Raw genomic sequence first — 18201 nt, 5'->3', positions numbered from 1 at the left:
TTGAAAAGAAAGTTTTCAAATACAATATGTTTATTTAAACCTGTCTAAGCTGAACCCTCTTTTAACCACTGGTGTTAAAGTTTCCCACTTTCAGTGTGAGTCCACAGATATTTCATAAAAAATTCAACAATCTTTCACTTACATGCCTGTGTAAAAGCAGGAGATTTAGGCCCATCACAAACTGTTGGCTTAAATGGTTATATAATGAGAATGGATATGATGAATATGTCAGTGACATCCCCACCGGGATGAAAAATGTCAACTCAAGATAAAAGAAAATGTCAACTTGAGATAAAGGATACTACAGACACTGTGAAGTCGGCCTCATATCTTGACCTACACTTAGAAATCGATGGTAAAGGAAAACTATTGACCAAACTTTATGACCAATGTGATGACTTTTCATTCAGAATTGTCAACTTTCCTTTCATCTGTGGCAACATCCCTTTGGCTCCTGCATATGTAGTGTTCATATCACAACTCATACGTTATGCCAGAGCTTGCCAAAACTAAAAAGACTTTTTGTATCGTGCTATAAGTCTAACAAATAGGCTTCTGGAACTGGGTTATTTTGTTACAAGATTACAGAAGTTTTATGGTCGTCATCATGAAGTCGTGGATCGTTATGGTGTATCCATCAGCACCATGAAAACTGATTTATTAAATGGGTCATAGTTTTCCTTTCCTCGTTTGTCTACCCCGGACTTGACTTTTTATGAGCAACTCGGCGGGTGTTTCTAGAAAAGCAGAGGACGCTTACCCTACTGGTGCACCTGGTCCATGCTCCCAGTTTTTAGTTACTTTGTATGTATGATTTTAGTTACTTTATGTTCTTTGTTGTATATGTCTGTTTTCCATGTCTGGTCTTTGTCCCTGGATTACATTCTTTTGATTATCGCTATAACCTTGGTTCCCTTGATTACTCTTTCAAGGCCACCCATGGGTCTTTAATGAACAACCAGGAAACCCTTACACCCTTTACTTGTACTGCAAATCTTGTCAAAAGAAATTGATATTAAACCCCTGTGATAAAGACCATTAACATCATTGCAATATAGGGAAACAATGTATGTCATCTTTTAGCAGAGGGGATGTCATAAAAAAAAACTTGACATTTCTCCAGCTTTGCAAAAATTTTGAGCAGTAGATCTCCTGCTTTATAATTTATTTTTAAAACATATGTCTTCTGACTGTAAAATTTGCTTGATTTAGACGGTGTAGGGTTTTACCTAGGTTCAAAACAATTTACACATACAAAAGGGCAACAAAATGTGTCTTCAGTTCAATCAATGATCTATTTTGACATGTTTTCTGTTTAATCAGTAAATATTTCTGATCAATTAACAATCATTTTTAACAAGTTTTTCTGTACTTTTAAGCAGAACTGTACACATTTAAATGGAAACACTGTTTTAATGTTTACCTATCAGACGAGTTACTGGAATGTCTTGGTTTATTTCTTTCTTTTCTATGTCTTTTTCTGCAAATTAAGTAAACCTAATTTTAATATAACAATCGATAATTGAGAGAACTTTTCAGTAAAAATAGGTAAATCAAAGAGTATTCTTCATTCCAAACCATTCATAATTTAAGTCTGACAGACTTTATTGCAGACGGAGACTTTATAAAGTCAGTGTTATAAAAATACAATTCAAACACTCTGTAGAGCTTTTTAATGACAACAAACATTTTCATTGGATAATCCTATATTTTTTCTATATTAACTGCAAATGCAGAAGCCTATGACCAAAAACAGGAAGAAAGTTACAACAGCACAGCTCTGGACATTTAGGTCCATTTCTAATCAGACACCACATTTTGTAGTTAAACAACAATTTTCTAAGTAAGGACCAACAAACCTTGATTTACAAGATTCTGTTGATGACCTAGATGATGACCTTGACCTCTTTCTCTGTTCTGTGAGCTCTTGTTTTTCTGCATTACTTTCCTCTTTTTGTTGGTTGACAGTCGTTTTGTGGTTCTGGTTAATATCCTCATCTGATGAGCTATAATTATCATCAAATGATAATAAAAAACTTTTACAAATAGGGTTCCTGATCAAGGGGGGTTGGAGGTATTCAAACTCTTTCTTTCATTTAGACACTAAGCTTTTTGTCTTTAAGTATCAATCCATCTAATAATTATGCTCATTCTATAATACGTGATACATCCCCAAAAAGACTACAAACTTTTATTTTTGGTATTAAGTTGCTCTATAGGCATATATAATGAAATGTATAATTTTACATTCCAATCTGTCTGCTCTTAAAAGATAATTCACATAAAAAATCCAATAGTTTTTATTGTATTTCAGTGTCATTTACAGAGTTAGCTCCCTTATTTTAATTCTGCAGTACATTCTATATATATTTATCTCCTAAGAACAAGGGTTATAAGAAGAGCCACATATTACTTACTGTTTCCTATAACATTTTAAACAAAAAATCAAAAATAAATATATGTAGGCTTTACAACCACAAATATTATTTTGGTTGATTCTTATCTGGAGTGCTACTTAAAGTGTTGGTAGATAACAGTAATTTCCCAGAAAATCCTCCAATGAATAACATCAACTTATGCAAAGAACCTTTTTTCATCTTTGTTTTTGATCAACATAGTATTGATCTTATCCCTGTCTCATTTACTGCATACCCAAATTTACAATATATATGATTGGTATTTTCATATTTTCCTACCTACAGAGCTTAGATCAATCTATCCTTTATAATTTTTTTGGTTTCTGTGAAATATAATATTAAATTCCTTTATTCGTTTTGCATATTTAACTGGTTATTAGTTCCATACAAATATCATTTTAGTCAAATAACTCTGCACTTTATACTTAAGATAATATTTCATATCTATAAAAAAAACTGTTCATCACATCCTTATCTATACATATACATGTCCTGATGTGGTTGTTGTCTCTTTGACATATTCACCATATCCATTTTCCTTATACATATACAGCTTTTATCAAACATCAGTTCTAATATGACGTCCTTAACAGGCTCTGATTGATTTTCTATTGTCATATGAACAGCACACTTATTGGGCGTGGCTTGTGTGTGTGTGTGTAAATTACGGTCCACTTTAATCGTGTAAACAAACACATGTAACATTCCAATGTGAATCAGCTGTTTTAATTCATTTCAGTATCATGAATGCATCAAATTCATATTTAATAAAGATACTAAACGTTATGTTTTAGAAAAGTTAAATTATATTCTTTAAAAATCACAAACACATGTACTTGATAGCACCCGTCACATGCCATGGGCGCCACAGTGTATGAAACCAAACAATAACAGTCAATGAATAAATCATTGTGCCTGTCCATGTGTGAATACTGTGACCTTATAATGCAAACCACTGTTGCCATATCTACTTAATTCGCCCATTACTTCATAATAAAACTGACATAGCAAGCATAAAGTGTTGACAAATATTGACAAATATGACATGTCTAACATGACCATAAGAAGTCATGAAAATGTAAAAAAGAACCATTATTGTCCTATTAGAATTGAAATAAATCACAGAAACTCCATTTTATCATTGTTTTACCACAGGCTATCACTAAGGGTAAAACAATGTGGCTTAAATGGTCAGTCCGTGGTAAAACAATGATAAAATGGAGTTTCGGTGATCTATTTCTTAAATAACCTATATAGCTAGAAGACAATGATTGAAAAACAGCATACCTGTTATTTCCTGACTTATATCCTGCTGAAGCTACAGAGCTATGGGTACCAGATCGTTTTCGCCTCCTAGATCGCCTCTTACTGGTAAAATCAATTTCCAATTAATAATAACTTGATATGTTTTGTTTTATTCTATTTTAAAGTCTTGTTCAATGAAATGTTTGCTGCTGTCTTTTCTTATGATAAAGTGGAAGATTCAGTAACTTTATATTCATATATATTCATCATTTTTCATTATTTCAAATAATGCTTTCATTAAATCATTGAGCAATACGGGAAACAGAATGTTTGTCAATCAAAGCTGTTCAAACTGAATAAAGTTTAATTTGCATACTCTGTTATTTTATATTAGATTTGCTCTGTATGTACAGTCTGATGTTGTTGCTGGCAATGTTTACGCTACTTGCCTTTTATATGAATTTTTATTTTCAACTTTTTCAGGGCCAGAATATTTCTTGCCAGAAACTGCCAACAGCCCCCCTCCTCTCAGAATCAATGGTTGTCCTCTCATGCCAAAACATATTTCAATTGAACAAGAAGAGTAAATTTGTTGACTTTACATATAATGTTGGCAAGATCAGCATTTTGTGGCCAGAATTATAAAAAATCATTTCATAAAGTATGTGTGTATCAAGTTTCATGATAATGAGTCTTCTATGGAAACCTTCAATTATCACCGACTGATCATGTATGCAATGGATAATCTAATTAAAATTAGACCTATCAATTGTTCCATTCAGTCATTGCATGTAGGATCTAACAAACTCCATTCTACTTTCTGTTCAGATGACCTTTTCAGAGTCCTCAGGCTTTCAAAGTCATGAATGATGAAATATGATTGGCTGATCAGAAGAGTCATCACAACAGAAAGTAGAATGGAGTGGTGTTAGGTCCTGACTGAATGGAACAATTGATAGGTCTAATTTTAATTAGATTGTGCTAAGGATTATTTTAGTTCCGCCAATTGCACAAATCCATTCAGGAAAAGTTTGTGAAAACTGTACAGGCAGCAAGAAACATTGACAGAAAACTTGTCTGGTTCAAAAACTCATAACTTTTTAGGATATATAAGGTATAATATGACACACTTCTTTCGACTATCTTTATCTAGAAATTCTATTTGACAATGCTAATTAACACACATAAAACTGAAAATGAAACTGGTAATGTGCTCCAACTAAACGAAAAAAAAAAAGAAAGCCTTTAATTAACAGAAAATAATTTATTTAAGATTCTAAGACACAGATAAATACAGTGGTACAACACAGAAATCATAGAAGGAACAGTGCATTAAAAAGGTATTAAAAAACAGTCTGAATGTTTTAAAATGGCTATTGAGAACTAAGATAATGGTAGCTTCTTTAAACTAATGTGGTAATCTAGGGTACTGATTGGTTGAAAATTTTAATAAATATCTATGAAAAAAAAAAAAACAATTTGAGATATGTTACGGATCCAGTCACCACATCTAAAAAATGCCAAATGTAAGTCATGATGTCATATAATATTCTTTCTTGTAACATCATGATCGGAATTCAATATTGCTGACAACTTTCTGTGATATTGTAAGTTTTTTTTTTATAGAATTCTACACAAAACAGGTTTAAAAGTACAAATTATAGAAATATTATACAGAGTTATGGTAGCTGTTCTTCATATTTAAGCTAAGCCTAATCACCCCTAAATTACAGAAATATATTTAAGTACATCAGTACAACTATATTTTCCCCTTCTTTGAGTACTTTTACAAAACAATTAATTATTTCTTGTACAATCGGTAACCTTTTTATCTTCTCCAATCAAATACTACTCTAATGAATATCATATAAAATTAATGAAGACTTGGAGTATTGGTTTTTATATTAGACTGCACCTAATACAGTGAGTTGCTTATGAGCAGATCAATCAAGATACACGTGTGTTTGTATATCATATTAAATCTTAGTTACTGCACCAGTTCTTTCCTTCAATATTCACTATGACTGGCCTGAATAATAGAGGACTGTATAAGATTCAACTGGACCAAAACAAGAAAAGTACACATCATTTTACTAGTCCCAATCAATATTTTGTAGGCCTTAGCTTGAGGTATTTAGAAACTGCTTACTTGTGGGACACTTTCCAACAAGTTAAACAAAAATTTTGATTTAAAAATCAAAATTTTGATATAGAATGCTTTTAAACTGTTAATTTAGACATTTTTTTTTTATCAAACTTTTGTTCAAAACGATACCTTCCTCAATCACCTGCTAGACTAACTGTTTATTATTCAGTTATATTCTTTTACTGAATATTCAAACAATCATTTTGAACTACATCCCCTATGAATTTTCTTGAAATAGAGTACTTGAGGGACTTATGCTTAAAATAAAGTCATTTGCACTGCTTTTACAGAAGTTTTAAATTATAATACATACAAACAGAGATTTATGAACAAAAATAAATAAAACAAAAGTAGCAACACATAATAATGGTAACAATATAAAGTTGACAACATCTATTTACCATTACCAATCACATATAGAGTTTGGTACAAGAAACCTTCAGCAGGAACACATTTAATTGAATGACAAAGAATCTATATTAATAGAAATCTCCCTTTGATAAAAAAATGAGGAAAAATAAACCTCAGGACTTATGGTTTCTGGAAGTGGATCATTTAACAGAACTGGTACAAAATGTTTCCAGATACTAATATTTATTTTATTTTGACAAATTTCTTACCAGGCTTTGCTTCTGAGATTCCTATTGGCATTTTTCTGGTTAAAACTGCATTAAATATTAACACTAATTCATACAGATACTGTAAAAATATTGATTTTCGCAATTGCTAACTTTCATAGATTCTGTCAAGTGAACATATTCCGGGTGTCAGTTTTTTGCAAATTCAGAAAAAAATTAGTACATTTACAATGTATACTGATTTGTATATACATGTGATATGTACAAAATATTTGTCCAAAATGTTGACATGCCAAATCTTCTGCAATTTGGAAATGAATTGCAGATCTTCTGCAAAGAGGATCCAGACAGTTAATAGGTTACGTGCACCTAATAAGTTCATGGAATATTATTATACCCTAGGGACTGAAAAATAAGGGTTATAAGCTTCCTATATTCAGAATGACATGAGTTCCTTCAATAATTAACGCATTTCATTGGTTCTATAGACTTTTGGAATGAACACACAAAATAAAGAAAGTCAATACCAATAGTTGGTAATTTTTTTTTCATAATTAATAACAGGCCTTCAGATGTGTTCCTGCTTTCCTTTTATATGTAAAATGGAGGACATAAGAAGCATGCAAAATAAAACTTCGTAACATTTTTACCTCCTTTTCTTCTTATGTTTATTTCTCGACCTTTTTGACTCAGAACTGAAAGTATTATAGTAGGTATGATCAATTAATGTAAAATATAATGCCATGACCTATGGGAAACTTAGAGAAAGCTACACAATAAATATATATAGAGATGGTCATCACATACTGGTGGAATGTGATTGTCAAGGCAACCCGCAAGTTAAACTCCACCCCCTTTGCTAGCTGTAGGAACATATTTTAATACTTTTAATATCCCTGCTTTGAAGTTTTTGGGATATTGTTACTTTTAATTAAAAAAATGTCTATTTCGACTACAAATAAAAGTAATACGTAATTTTCATTGATTTAATTGGCTTTTAGTTATTAATTAAACTAAACTTCATTACATTTCTACCAGCACTGTTTCACCAGTATGTGATATACAGAAACAATCTCTCAGTACTAATGTCTTTAAAAATAAACTTATTCTTGTATAAATGGCTATTTTTCTTCCCTTTCATAAATGGAAAATACACAAAGAGAAAGTTTGATACTGGAGCACTATTTAAAATATTAGTTTTGACTCAACATGATTTAAAATAAAGTGCATTGACTTCAAAATCAACATTGAGAAGAAACTATAGCCATTGTTTACATGTGTCCATAACATTTCATCTAAAATGTTACTTTTACAATTATTTGTTGATAGTTCTTGGAGTCACATTTTCATAAATATGTATAAAACTCTGACAACTTTTATTCATTAAAATAAAAGGCAGAAAAGTATATTTTGTCATATTAACATTTCATGAAATTGAAAGTAGAGTGCATTGTTACCTAAAGCATCATTGACATCAGTAAATGATAATGCCATTCTAACAGGGGAAAATGAGGCAGTTGTCTGAATTTTAAACTGTATATAAATGATAGTATTATAATTTTATACACCATCACCACATTTTGCCATGCCTAATATGTGTAATCTTCATTTCATATCATATTAACTATTCAAAAACAGTGCCTTAACCAACCATTACTCCTAAAATAATTGTTATTCAATTATAAATAAATAGCACTTCAATCTGATTTTTTTTTCATATTTTTAAGAGAAAATAACTGCATAGCCTCTTAATTGGTAGGAAGATATGATACTTAACCTTCAATTAGAAAAATCTTGTTGTTTTTTGTCCAATTATGTAAAAAAAAAAGATGAGAAAACTAACTACTTACGGAAATGAACAGAATTTTAATAGATTACTATAGAAATTCTTGCAGAAACGAAGGAGTATTCATGACATTTTTTTCTCTCAATTTAATTAAAGTATTATTTTTAACAAGGGAACATCTCACAACAATGACATTCTTGTGGAAGAAATACATTTTGAGATGACCCCTTACAAACCAAATAGAGGCTAAGGAAAGAACATACAAAACATGACATACAAAAGCTTACCTTTTTTAAATCTAACTCAACAATTTGGGGTTTGCATTCAAAAAATGGAGCAAATAATTACAAATTTGATATTATATGACACATATATCCTTTTTGTACAATCTAAAATCTTGCATTTCAGTTTTTTTCAGACAATAATCTGGACATAACATGTAATAAAATAAACATACACACATTCATACAGCTGCAAATTTACGATAATTAGAAATTGAATCCCTCAGCTGACTAATACTTAACCATAACAATAAATATGAATTTTCATAAATCTTGATTTCTTTTTCACATTCATAATAGTATTCACACTCAAAGTAAAAAATCTGTTGAATGCTGACTTACAAATTTTCAATTTGAAAATTTACCCTACTGTTAAAAAGCATATCATAAAAGATGAAACTTTGAGTTGGTCATAAAATTTTACAAAATAAACAAAAACAAACATAAAGTATTGATGGTTTAAAATTACCTGCATCAATAATGTGGCAGCTATTAGCATGTGAAATCAAAGTTATATCATTAGACATGATGTAATCAACTGAAGAATGTGACAAAAATATGACAAAATCTATCAACACAAAACATGAAGAGATGATGGAAAAGTGTTGATCAAAGGACAAATTTTTGTGGACCTTTCTTGTACATATTATAGAAATATGAAAGATGATGAAAATGATTACCATATATGGAAATGAAAATTAAAACAAAATAACAAACCACACACATAAGTTTGATGTAAATTATGATCTCAGTTTTAAGTGGAAAGGATGAGGGTAAACTAAAAACTACTTATATAATAAATGGGAACTACAATGGTGCCTTATGACCTTGGAAGTTTTTGTAAACATTCTTAAGTTTCATGTTGACATAATATTTTGTGAAGAATGTACCTCCATTATGAGCCAGTGAGTTACCAATTACCCCTTCTTTAAGAGTCCCCTATAAAGACCATCTTAAAAATAGAAATTCTACAACGATTTAGAACTGCCTGTAACACTGTTGAGATTATCTTATTTGTTTTTAACCTCTAAGCTACATGTACCTGTAGCTAGTCTGATTCCCAAACTTAATAGATTTATAATCACCATCTTTGCCTCATTTGAAGTTTATATTTCTTTTAAAAACAAAATGTAAATGAAGGAACTAAGGAGAATTAAGCTAGTCTGAAGTAATAATAAAACTTGTTACAGACAATAATAAACCCATATACAGATGTTTGCATCAAACTGAAGAATATGAAAATACTTTCATTCAAATCTTTATCAATTAAGACAGACACATAACTTACTACACATAGAATTAGTAGCCACATATTTAATACATTTTATGCAAATGATCCCGTCCACACATATCTGGATACTTTCATATATCCATGTATTCCATGGAGAAAATAAACTTTGAAGACAGTAGTAGCACCACAACTGTATTTTTGTATGATATAATTTACAATGCTATGACACGTTTGTTCAGTAAAACAACAAGAAAATTGCACAACGCTAGAGTCTATTGTTTGACGTACCGATCATGCTTGCGTTTCTTACTCTTGTGCGAGTGTTTCTTTCTATCTCGTCGACTCTCTCTGTCAGAACTGTCATCCCTGTTAAAGAACAAATAAACGGTTAGGACACTGAAAATAACTTTTTGATTCTCAGACCCCCTTCTCTTGTGCCTTTTGAGGGTGCATGTTACCCTTTTAACACCATAATCAATGAAATATGAACAAAAGAAACGTCAAACTTAATTTTTCCAGACTGAAAAATGTAAAAAGCCCCTTTTTCAATTTATGAGGCAATAAAAAGAAATTTTCAAGCCAGAATAATCACCTAAAAAATCTTCTTTAAATAGCCTTTAAATGCTTTCAGAGAAATATTCATGGTTATCAATTTATATAAATTGTAATTTTGATAAGTATACAAATAGCTTTACAGATTGTTGAGGTTTTCAATAACTAAAATAAGGATTGGGTCCTTATATTGTATTATAGATAGGAATATATCAGGTTGTGTCACTGTCTTGAGAGCATTTCCCTAGACACCTCTGATGAACTAAATCATTACGAAGATTGAGAATATTTTTCAGTCCCCGACTGTGCATTTAAGTGGCATTCACTGAAATACAAGTACTTCCAATTGGTAATGTAAGAAAATTCCAAAAAAAAAGGGTTCTCCAAAACAACCAAGATCAGTTATACCAAGTCCTTAAAAATTAATGGAAAAAAAAAATAAACAGAAAGTGTTGACCATGCACACCCTGAGTGCAGTTTATTACATCACAAAATACATCAAAATACTTATATCATGTTATAATGTGTATTAGACAAACCTTGACTTGGACTTTTTCTTTTTCTTTGGAGAGGGAGAAACAGATCTTTCTGAGGAACTGGAATCTCTAACCAGTCTGAAATGACAAATGTAACAACTCATTATAGGCACTTGCCTGAAAATAGCTGAAATATTGCTGCTCGGGCGTTAAACCACAACAATCAATCATTATAGCCACTCGCCTGAATATAGCTGAAATATTGCTGGTCGGGCATTATACCCCAATAATCAATCATTATAACCACTCACCTGAATATAGCTGAAATATTGCTGTTCGGGCATTATACCCTAACAATCTATCATTATAGCCACTCACCTGAATATAGCTGAAATATTGATGGTCAGGTGTTAAACTCCAACAATCAATCATTATAGTCACTCGCCTGAATATAGCTGAACTATTGCTGCCCGGGCATTATACCCAAAAAATCAATCATTATAGCCAGAGCATACAACACTCCATGTCAATAAGATAAGAGGAGTTAGATTCCATAAAAAATTTCAAGTTGAGGATTTCCTCAAATATTGATCAATCAGATTTCATAACAAAACTCAAATTTTGACCAATTAAATCACATGAAATTGAAGGATCAAGGAAAAAATAAGGGATTTGAGGAAAATCTCAATTTGAGAATATTTATGAAACTGAGCACTGGAAATTAAAGATTTGAGGAAATTCTGCCCTGGAAAAGTCCTTGTTTGATATTCAAACAGCCAAATATTTGTTGCCAGTGTTTCGGAAACTATAATAGAAATGTTTCAGACTACCATTTTTTGTGGTTTTCATGAATTAGTCAAACAACAAAAACAAAGTACCAAAAAATCTGACATTTTCTTTGATAACAGATAGAGAAAGTAAATACATACCACGAAAACCAAATGATAGAAATTTACAGAACACCACTGCAAATTCTTGCCAGTGAAGAAATGTTACATGAACAAGAAAGTTCAATAACTATAATGTCTGTCTCATTGAATCTTCAATATTCAGTTCACTAACTTTAGGTTACAGACCACCAATTCAACCAATGAGCATTCGGAACGTACGCAAAAATAGTCCTACGCAAAAATTACCCCTGTTCCTCATACTGCTGTGAAAAAAGTTCTCATCTTATTTACAAAATTTAAACAGTTTCTGAAAGGAAAAACATTTCTGTACATTTTATAGGTGCATTTTGCTTCTTGTGATGTGAAGCCTAATCTCCATAATGATTTTTAAATATACCCCTATCTTGTGAAAACACTGGGATTTCCCATGCTATTTATAGACCCTTCACTTCCGGTGACCAGTACTGCACTGCAAGTCTGCTAACCCCACATGCCATTCTGAGGATTGTGAGCTGACATATGTAGAATCATGCTGATATATAGTCATCTGCAGGTTAAAGTTAAGGTAAAGTCAAGAGAAGCCATTGAATATTGTGAAATTAGCATAGAAGCCTATGGGAAGTGGAATTAGTGGTTTTTAGCCTAAATGAATGCAGTGTGTGAAAACGAGACAAAGACAATATACCAGTAGATTGTATATGTTTCTTGTTTTTATACTCTGGTCATGTTTTTGGATTTTGACTTATTTGAATTGTCCCATAGTTCACACTTAGGTATTTTAATGGGTATTTTCAAATGTTGACATTATAAAGTTACTTAGTGCAATATACATGTGTATTTGGTCTTCCCACCCTATCAAGTTTCACCTTAATCTAATTAATCTTAATCTACAGACATATATAGTCCAGAGGAGTAGTGTCTACAAACATGTACAGTCCAAAGGAGTAGTGTCTACAAACATGTACAGTCCAAAGAAGTAGTGTCTACAGACAGGCACAGTCCAGAGGAGTAGTGTCTACAGACAGGCACAGTCCAGAGGAGTAGTGTCTACAGACATGTACAGTGTCTAATCTAGAGGGAGCCAAAAACTTTTATTTCTTTTACTCCCTTTATCTTTTACAGGAAGAAGTTTTTGTAATAGATTACATATACAAAAATGTCAATTTTGTTATTTTTGAACAGAATTTACAAAGATTTCTCCTTGTCATCAGTGTCTAGATTAAAGGCCCTGCATGCAGATAACGAGTAAGTCACATTGACTTGTTGATTGAATAAGAACTTATGAAAACTCATTACAAAACAAATTTTAAGCTGAGAGATTAAAAATAGTTCTGCTTAAATGATCACTTATAGAATGAAAATGTAAAAAAAATCCTAAAATAAATGACCATTTCATTCTGAATCTGGACACTAATGGCAGCAGTAATTTCATTCATTTAACTTCCTCATCATACTGTCTTGGTTTTAATCTTATTTCTTTACAGAGTCTGGTAATTTGTCAAAGTCAACATCAGTTAGCCACGAATGACAACAATACAAGTTTCTGAAAATTTCAATGAAATTGAATTGTAGTCTTCCCAGGGCATAGAGAAAAATATCATGCTACTTAATTGGTAAAATTATTTTTTTTATTTCCAATAAATTATTATAGAAGACACACTCAATAACATTTTTACTGTCAGTACCATTATTCAATGACTTTTAATCTGATATATGGCGACAATGTTGTCTATTTTTTTCAAAGAAATAATTTGTTTAAACTGAGTCAGTGGTGGAAAAAGGAAAGAGTTACTGTAAACAGTTGTCTTTGTCAAACTTAGCAGACCAGGGCAATATATAAACTCATCATGATACACTGACTTTTTAAAAATTAATTTAACATTTTTTTCAAAACATAAACTTGATCAGTTAACTCATCATGATACACTCACTCAAACTTTTCAAACATCTACCAAAATATAAGCTTGATCAGTTCACTAATTATGATACACTCACTTAAAGTTTTTCTAACATCTACCAAAATATAAGCTTGATCAGTTAACTCACCATGATAAACTCACTGAAAGTTTTTTTTCAAATGTTTACCAAAATATAAATTTGATCAGTTAACTCGTCAAGATGTGCTCACTTTTTACAATTAATTTAACATTTTTTTCAAAACATAAACTTGATCAGTTAACTCACCATGATACACTCACTAAAAGTTTTTCCAACGTTTACCAAAACATAAACTTGATCAGTTAACTCGTCATGATACACTCACTAAAAGTTTTTTCCAATGTTTACCAAGTTAACTCACCATGATACACTCACTTAAAGTTTTTCTAAAATCTACCAAAACATAAACTTGATCAGTTAACTCACCATGATACACTCATAAAAGTTTTTTCCAATGTTTACCAAAACATAAACTTGATCAGTTAACTCACCATGATACACTCACTAAAAGTTTTTTCCAATGTTTACCAAAACATAAACTTGATCAGTTAACTCATCATGATACACTCACTCAAAGTTTTTCTTACATCTACCTAAACATTAACTTGATTGTTCTGAACAATTTTTGCATACTAAAGCAGCAAAGGTCTACCAGAAGAAAGTGAAAGCTCCTCAATAAGAGGTCAATGGAAAGTATGGTAAGTAAATGTTCCTAGTTACATGAGATTGAGACTGCCCTGGACCATGGAACAGCACTTAGTTGAAGTTTCCACTTTCAAGATTATTTAAAAAGCATACAATATGCAACAGTATACAGTTTTTCATAAACATTTTGATTCATAAAAACAAGATGAACACAAAATCACTGATAAACATCTGTAAATATAAATAGCTGTGGCATGAAAAATACATGAATTAAACAATGAGAAGGCTTACATATAATGACCAGGAATATGATTTTTGGTCCATTAAACTTGCTACATTAATTGGACCTAATGTTCTATGAAAGCCAATACACAAAACTTCGGGAAATAATTTTATTCCTAATATAGCATCAATATTGACAGGAAACCAATGATTACAAAGCCATAATAATTTGTGAAGGAAATAACAAGATAAGATTCATTTCTACTTAATACTCATTTCAAACAATACATTAAACCCTTAACATTTAATTCACTTCCAACCCAGAGATTTAATTCTTCTGTATCCCCTAGGAAGTCATTTTCTCACAGTTAATTGAAAGCAAACAAATTCATTTTAAACAGTTTCAGAGAATACTGCAATGCATGTAAACTAATTATAAAGCCCAAATCATTTAAGTTTAACTAGAAATTCTCTTGAAGAATTATCAGTGACAATTTCAATGTGACCTTTAAAAGTAAACCTGAAGGAGCTGTAAGCATTTTTCTACTTTGGAAGGATTGTAAGATGACATGGACAAACATGAAGTTGCAAGTGTTGTGCTTGGCATACCCCCACTTGTACAGAAAGTTGATCTACAGCAGTACCCAAAATTGCTTACAGTATATGCTCCATCTATATAAAGCCACAAACCATATTTGAAATCAATCCATCCATTGGGTGCTGAGATTGTCATGAAGAAAATGTTCTCGTCATGTCAAAATAATGAAAAATTGCAATCCCATACAACAGGAATTTTATTTTGGACACCTTCGTAAATTGCCTACAACAATTCAAACAGGCATCATCCTACACTTTTTTGTCAAAACACGAATTTCTGTCAACATGCACATCCCAATATCTTAATTTAAGACCCCAGTGAGTTTTATAACAATTCTGCAAATCACTGAGGAGTAGTTGTGGACAATGCATGGATCCAAGTTCTACTAAATAATGCCTAAGTCCAACAGCCATCACTTCTTCAAATTTTGTCGTAACACAAATTCATAACAATATGCACATTCCAATATGGTGAGTTAACACCCCAATAAGTTTCATAACAATGCCGCAAGCTGCTTAGACAATAGTTCAGACAGAAGGAAATATGGACAGATAGACAGGGTGAAACCTGTATATCCCCAAAAATCTGTTTGCAGGGGGTATAAATATACACATAATACCTACAGTTGAAGATGGTATACTAGATTTCCACATGAATGAAGAATATTAAATGAGACAAAGTCTTGGGTGGTATTCTTTTCTAGTATTCCACCCTCAACTGCAGGCAGACTATGTGTTATATTTTACTGAATTTTATTAAATTGTTAGTTCTTGTATAGGTACATTATCTATATAATGCTGTCCTCTAATAGAAACTGCTGGAACAATCTCACTCCACGTACAATGTATATAACAAGTGTATTAAAAAAAAAAACAAACAAAAAAAGTTGATAAATCATTGCTGAGATAAGCATGATGATATTAATGGAACAAACTATCCTTCATTTCAAACTAACTTTCTGTTATTCAAAATGGCATCACTAAATGAGTTTAGTACATGTAAACTCATCAATTGGAACTTGAAACTTACGAAGGCACAACATAATGACTAATGGATATATCTTTTTACATGTAGAGCTGTGATATATGTATCAAGTTATATAATATTTTAAGGGAAGACTTGGAATTTAAGGCTGTAAATGACAGCTTCCTACACAGCATGGGCAATGAAGTCACACATAAATTATGAACAGGGCATGACATAATAGGGACATATCATAAGAGTGGCCTAATGAACAGAACTCACCCCTACCCACAAATGACGGGAAATACCACAAGATCATTAAGAAAAAATGTATTACAATGCTCTATAGAATTTGGATGTGACTCATTTCCTAATTCCAGAAGCTTGAAATCATACATTCAGCCAGCACTCCACAGTTTAGTTTAGTTTCACACTTTTGGCTAGGGATGAAAAATGACATAAACGGAAACTGGTGGTTGCTATAGTGATTAAAAATGAAGACTCTATTGTTGATAAAACATTTTCTGAAAAAAGGGGACTTTTAAAAGTATTTTGCAATGTTTTATATATTTCCAAAGTTGAAGGAGCTTTTTCTCAATGACAATTAGACTTCATTGTGAAAGTGAAAGTAAGTCAATTTTTTACCATGCTAAATTTGATAAATGGATTACAAAGTGAAATAGCTCAAAATCTAACCTGTGATGCCCATGTGAGGATGGGGTTTTCGAAGGAAAAAGTTTGGACAGTTTCAGGGGATGAAATAAAAATTTAAGATATTTTGCGGGAAATTTGATATTTTTAAACCTGATTTTATGAACTTTTTTGCAAATTTTCACATATTTTTGCATGATTTCTATGGTAACCTTATTTGCCGTAGGTAATATTTTTTCAGAAAATTTTTGCTGCATCCTGAAGGCCTTGGCTTGAGCTATTTCTAGATATATAGATTTACAGATGCTTGACAATTTTTTAAAGTGATAAATGTTATAAAGCATCAGATTACAAGACCAAAATTAGGCAGTTCTACAATACTGTGGAGTGCTGGCTCAGATAGTTTGGCATTTTTTTTTCAAATACAGTAAAGTGGGTAAATTTCCTGGGGTGCACATTCTAGTGAATGCTAATGGTTCATCTAAATTTCCTGGGGTGCTAATTCTGGTGAATGCTAACAGTTCTTCTAAATTTCCTGGGGTGCTAATTCTAGTGAATGCTAACGTTTCGTCTAAATTTCCTGGGGTGCAAATTCTAGTGAATGCTAACAGTTCGTCTAAAATTGGAAAAATGAATTCTGTTAAATATTTACTGTGAGCTTAGCACACTACTAGCATCCACCAAAATCAGAATCTGATTTTTTTTCAAATACTTCATATAATCTGCCATATGGTATTTCCTGCAAATATATTTGTTTCTAACAGCAAATAAAAGATGTTAAAATCTAAAAGCCTTTATCATTCTCTCAATGATTTAAAAAGATCATTAGAGAAAAGGCCACTTTTGAACATTAACCTTCCATTACACAAGGTGTTTATAAGAAAGTCAACCATATGTGTCCAAGTGAATCTATTATCATTAGACCAAACTAGAGCATTCTTCAAAAGCCAGATATACTTAAAAAAAAATTTTTTTTGTCTGTTTTTTATATACCTTCAATATATATATATAGATATAATGGAGGTTTAGATCCAGACAAAGATATTATGTTTAAGTTGAAAATAAGCAAAGTGGCTGAAATGTTCTGACAGTTCTTTGCTGAATACATACCGACTAATAATAAACAAAAATTAGGAGGAACTTGGTAGGTGGTGGTCTTGCATTCTCTTCTGTCATGCGTAACTTGGTAGGTGGTGGTCTTGCATTCTCTTCTGTCATGCATTTTATAACTTGGATTGTCTTCTAAGTGTCAATTTTGTACCATTTTATTAATTTTTGATGTGGGGGTTTCCACTATATCAATCTTTCATTCTTACTTGGTGTATTAAAGCTGTGATGGTGAACTTTTTTGGTATTTTTCTATAGGGGGTCATTGTCTAATACGACATTTTCAAATTATCTTACCTGATTTCAGAGAATTTTAAGGACAATTTTGATGAGGTTGTCTGTAGAGGAGGAATGATTTTATGAGGAACAACAGGGAAACAGAAAGTGACATAATCATAGCAGATTTGCAGTTCAAAAATCTGACTTAGAAGGGATGAAATATGTTTAACAGCAGAAGAAAATCATTCCTGCAATA

The 18201-nt window shown here is 31.5% G+C and overlaps 1 protein-coding gene across 5 annotated transcripts in view; it reads right to left on the bottom strand.

Annotated features, from left to right (window-relative positions):
- Window positions 1–18201, bottom strand: part of LOC148606078 (uncharacterized) — a 65870-nt gene that overhangs the window by 7547 nt on the left and 40122 nt on the right. For all 5 annotated transcript variants that reach the window (XM_088545926.1, XM_088545928.1, XM_088545929.1 and 2 more), the window contains exons 5-10: window positions 10776–10850; window positions 9973–10050; window positions 7037–7081; window positions 3705–3785; window positions 1860–2006; window positions 1424–1480 (exon numbers count right to left, since the gene is read on the bottom strand). In XM_088545926.1, the coding sequence (XP_088402052.1) occupies window positions 1424–1480; window positions 1860–2006; window positions 3705–3785; window positions 7037–7081; window positions 9973–10050; window positions 10776–10850 (483 nt within the window). The remainder of the gene's footprint in view (window positions 1–1423; window positions 1481–1859; window positions 2007–3704; window positions 3786–7036; window positions 7082–9972; window positions 10051–10775; window positions 10851–18201) is intronic.

The sequence above is a fragment of the Perna viridis genome, chromosome 9, assembly GCF_037379345.1.
Source record: "Perna viridis isolate PV_CMFRI_1.1 ecotype Kerala chromosome 9, ASM3737934v1, whole genome shotgun sequence".
Classification (NCBI taxonomy): domain Eukaryota; kingdom Metazoa; phylum Mollusca; class Bivalvia; order Mytilida; family Mytilidae; genus Perna; species Perna viridis.
This window is presented reverse-complemented; position numbering and strand designations above follow the sequence as displayed.